General features: G+C 31.6%; 1 protein-coding gene across 1 annotated transcript in view; it reads left to right on the top strand.

Moving 5' to 3' along the window:
- The first annotated feature begins 3,074 nt into the window (after positions 1-3,074).
- The window catches only part of LOC102586805 (probable aquaporin SIP2-1), a 10,180-nt gene continuing 8,087 nt past the window's right edge, over positions 3,075-5,167 (top strand). Inside the window, exon 1 of the mRNA XM_006346478.2 lies at positions 3,075-3,565. Coding sequence (XP_006346540.1) covers positions 3,272-3,565 — 294 coding nt within the window. The 5' untranslated portion in view covers positions 3,075-3,271. The remainder of the gene's footprint in view (positions 3,566-5,167) is intronic.

Below are 5,167 nucleotides of genomic sequence, written 5' to 3'. Positions count from 1 at the left end.
AAAAAAAACAATTAAAATTAGTTAACAATCAAATAATAACAACGTAATAAAATAAAAGGAAAACATAAATGAAAATAGTCTAATAATCATGAATGGAGCTTAATGTCACAAGGAAACAAAAACATAATATGCAATCTTTTTTAGAATATGATAATTAACCATGAAAATTGAAAGAATGATAATGATTGAAAGAAGACACCAACAGTAACTCATGGTCAAACTAGGAACAACACAAAACTCACATTAACCAATCAGAGAATGACCATAATTATTATAATGCCTTTCCAAAATGCTAAATCAGTCCCAAAATTAATTAAAGCAAATCAAATATTAACTAAACATCAAACTCACAATCAAAAGCCATAAAAGTATAGCAAAATAAATGAGAACAAAAATAAAATAAAATAAGAGTATCAGTCAAAAATAAAGGAAAAGACAACCTAAAATATTAAGAAATAAGTAATCCGGTGCAAAAGATAATTTCAACCGAAATACCACAATAAACAAAACTAATATCAATCCATAAGAAAAGCTAACAGATTCAACAACTAAGATTCAAGATGATGGCAACAACGATTAAGAATAAGAGCAAAATAACCCTAAATATTTAATCAACATTAAGAACAAAATAAACTAAGAAAAATAACGGTATGAGAAAGATCTGGAGTTTTACCTTCGGTGAAATTGGGGTTTGTGACTGTGATTTCCTATATGTATGGGAGCTTCGAGCTTCGCCGGAGTTCATGGCGTTTTTTTTCTTTTTGTTCAAATCTGAAGGTGCACCTTCATCGGAGTTGCTAGACCTTTGAGCTCATTTGGTGCTCGTAGCTCGGAGTTGGGGTTTTTGTTGAGCTGCTGTTTGGGTTCTTGTTTCACCAGAAAATATGGCGAATGGAAGAAGTTTGGTGGTGGTCAGAGGCCGGTGGTTGCTCTGTTTGAGCGGCTGTTTCAGCTGTTTTAGATTGTTTTCTGATGGTCATTGGTCGGAGAAGATGGAAGGAAAAGGGTTTTTGGTTGTGGCGGCTGGAAAGGAAAATATTAGGGTTTCTGCTATTGAGAAAATTCTTACCTCTTCCTAAAAAAAATAATTTACCCCCCTTGACCTAATAGACAAACTATTCTTTATATAGGGAGTTGAAAATTATAATATCATTATTTTAAAATCGTGAATTAAAATCATCGATCAATAAAATATCTTTGTATAAAATATTATCTGTATTTGAATGAATTTCTAGGTTGTGCAAAATATCAAAATGAATATTAACGAATGTAACAAATAAAATGAATATTAAAACGATATAATGAGCGTAACTAATAACATGTAAAAATGCAATTTTAAGATTAATTGATAAAAGAAAAATTCTAAATTTTGATAAATAAAGATAGTTATCGATAAACTTATTTAAAATTATAAAAAATTTAATTTGAACTATTAAATAAGTAAAACTTAAAATTTGCGAAATTTTGAAAATGGTAGGCCAAAATTGGGTGTCTACAGTAGAGCTTTCTTAGATTCTACAATTTGTTTTAGATTGTCACCATTGATGAGAATGTCATCAACATATACCAAGACTAGGTGGATGCTTGCCTTTTGCAGACTTTCTTTGTACTGCAACTCATAGCTCTTAAATATTTCTCTTTGGATATCGGGCAACACATAACTCTTAAGTAGTTCTCTTTTGATATCGGTTGGGTATATATCCATTTAATTTCAGGCTTTTGAAACTGAAATTTTGTTTGATTTGTCAAATAATTTATCTTGCAAGTGCAAGGGGTATAAGTTGTTTAGGTGATGAATTAATTGAAGAGAAAAATATAAATATTTATAGACGGTGAGTTTCTCCATCTTTTCTCTTTATCACTCATTTTCTTGTCACTATCTTCCATACTTTTGCTGAATCAATATTTGTAATGGTTATTTATAAATGCAGAGAAACAAGTTGTTTTGAGCAAGTTTGATTTGTATTCGTTTCTGCTTCCTCTCACCATGTATAATGTTTTCATCACCATATTATATTTTTGTTTTTCGTTTATTTCCCGTGCTCATTATATTTGTTTGTTTGTGAGTTGTTTGTGGATTTGAGTATACAATAAATAGATTAATTCTTATTTATTTCAAGCTTGTATTTTTATTTTATTTTTTAAAATTGTGTTATTCATCACACATTTTGTTATTTTTTATGTTATTTTTAAAAGTTATATTGAATAATATGGGATTCACGTGCAAATCATGTGCCCAGAGACTAGTATTTTCCTAAAAAAACATATGTATATATCTAACACAAAACGAGAAAAATGTAAAAATAAAATAAAATTGAGAGCGGAGGGTTAAATTGGGTGGGGAAAAATATTTTTCTCTTTTTCTTTAAAAAAAATAGAAATAATATTTAAATAAAATTGGAAAGGAGTGAGTGGTTTGGAGGGGAGGGGAAAAGGTGGTGAGTGTGGGTAAGAAAAATGTTTTTTTTTTTTAAAAGAAAAATGTTTGAATTTTTTTTAAAAGGTCATTTCTTTTTCCGGGTTGTGATATTTTAATTTTTAACTAATACTAATAGGTCATTATTTAATTTTTGTCAAGGTGAAATGTCATGTGACAATTTTAAAAAATAAAATAAAATAGAGAGTGTGTTACACACCCATGAGGTGTATTTCTCAAACTAATGACGAATAATTTATATATGAAACTTATACCCTTAACATAATTTAGATTTGTTTTTGACACTTGGCTCTTCTTTTAATAATAAATATACATAAATGAATAAATAAGTAAGGTAGCTTACTTATGTAAGAAGGATATAATAGGAAATTTAGATAAAATAGAAAGGTATTAGGAATTTACATTTTGATTTAATGATTTCCCATTTTAATATAAAAAATATATATAAGTATATATATATTGAAGATAATATTTCACCGATTTCAATATTTCATATGAGAGGTTGAAAATTATAAAATTTTAAGTATTTTTAAAATTTATTTATAATCTTAAGATTGTTTTTAATTTGGTGCACGTGAAACTTAAAGATAAACAAATAGGGAAGGAGAGGAAAGAGTATAAAACAAATGCGAATTGAGAATCCGTGAAAACGGGAATAAGAAAAAGAGATTGTATATTATATGCGCTGAGTAAACATTGACCTCTTTCGTAGCAATTCCGACAAAGATGCTGACAACAGCCACAATAATGAATCTCCGACGACCGTAGGGAAAAAGAAACAGAAAGCTACCCTTCCTCTGTAACTCCTTCGTCCCCAAAGAAAGAAAGGACGAAATGGGGGTAAGCAGGAGGAGGCTTTTGATTTCAGATTTCATCATGTCTTTCATGTGGGTTTGGTCAAGTGTGCTTATTAAGATGTTTGTTCACACAATCTTGGGTTATGGGGCTCATGATCTCAAAGGTGAAATCCTCAAACATGCTATTTCTGTCATCAATATGTTCTTATTTGCCTTGTTGGTTAAAGCTACCAAAGGTGGGGCATACAACCCTCTCACTATATTATCTGGTGCCATCTCTGGGGATCTCACCAATTTCATCTTCACTGTTGCTGCTAGAATTCCTGCTCAGGTTCCTTCTTTCTTCTTCTTTTTTTCCTAGGTCTCCTTTCACGTTTTATGTGGGTCGTGTCTTGTAGATATACAAATTTTATGGGTTTAAAATCCATAGTATATTTGGATAAATTCCTAAATTCAACAAATACCAAACCCAAATAAAGATTGATTATTTAAGTTCAAAAGACACTCCAATTTTGTTTGGGTTTGTCCATTGAGTTGACTTCCAAAAGATGACATCTTTTTACTTGCCTAAGATCCAAATGGCTATTAGTCCATCTTAAAGCCCATATGTTAAATTATGTGACACCAAGTCAAATGAAATAGCCAGTGGAAGCAATGTCAAGACTCAAGTCAGTTCAACTTACCAATATAAGCTTGCCAAGTATATAATAATGACATACTTTGGTCAATCAATTGGAAGCTTATCAGATTACTTTGTAATTCAATGGACCATTCAAATCTAAGCAAATGCTTTTGGCTTTATCACAGCTCTTCTATTTAAGTTATCTTCTTAAAAAAAAAATAGGGAGTTTCCACAATGCCAAAAGGGCATGTGAAAAGGAGATGTCCAAATGTCCAGTGAGAAGATGTGAGAGGTTGACTATGGTGGGTCTGAGGAGAGGTAGGGGTAAGCCGAAGAAGTATTGAGAGAGGTGATTAAATATGCCATGGCTCATCTGTAACTTACCTAGGACATGGCCTCGATAGAAGGATTAGAGTAGAAATTTAGTAGGTAGTCGAACATTTGTTTAGTGTCTTATTAGTATTAGTAATACTAGTCTCCTAATATCTTATTCTTTGGTTTTACTACTCTCCTTAATTTCAGTTATTGTATTACTTGTTGTTGATATTGTTCTTTTCTCCATCATTTTGGCCACAATGACATTCATTACGGCATTTCCTTCACTATTATATTTCCCTTTTGGACATTCTCTGATTTTCTTTACTTTAGTTGAGGGTCTACTAGAAACAACCTCTCTACCTTCACAAGGTAGAGGTAAAATCTGCGCACGCACCACTCTTTTAGACTGCATTTGTGTGATTACACTAGGTATGCTGTTGTTGTAGTAGTATGAATTGGGATAGAAAGAACAGGACTAGGATTCCTCAAGTTATATAAGATGAAAAAGTGGATACATTTTTCAGTCCCACTGAGATCAGCAAGTGTATATATAGAAAAATACCTAAAACCTTATTCCATATAGATGACTAGAAAACCAATCTACCACATAAATGTTCTAAAGGCACTGGTCTTGAAACGTTCCAGCGGCGCACACCACCAAGATCCATCACTGTATCACAAGGAAAGCCCTCTTCATTGAAACATGATGTTTCTTACATAGCCAAACCTAAAATTTTGATGAGGAAATGGAACAAGATATCCCCAAACTATTTAGAGATTCTCTGGCAAAAATATTAGCACAAAAGACAAATTTGAATGAGTTGAATTTCATTGCTCTGCATACACCTAATGCAACAATTGAGGTTTATGAATTCGTAAGCTTTCTTGATTCTAGATTGGTATTAAGCCTTTTGTTTGTGAGATCACCATGTAAACACATTGAGTTTCAATGAAAATTTTGCATTATAGAGAGAGGAGGAGGGGAGGAGGGGG

This window comes from Solanum tuberosum, unplaced genomic scaffold (assembly GCF_000226075.1).
Source record: "Solanum tuberosum cultivar DM 1-3 516 R44 unplaced genomic scaffold, SolTub_3.0 scf00077, whole genome shotgun sequence".
NCBI classification, from domain to species: Eukaryota; Viridiplantae; Streptophyta; class Magnoliopsida; order Solanales; family Solanaceae; genus Solanum; species Solanum tuberosum.
This window is presented reverse-complemented; position numbering and strand designations above follow the sequence as displayed.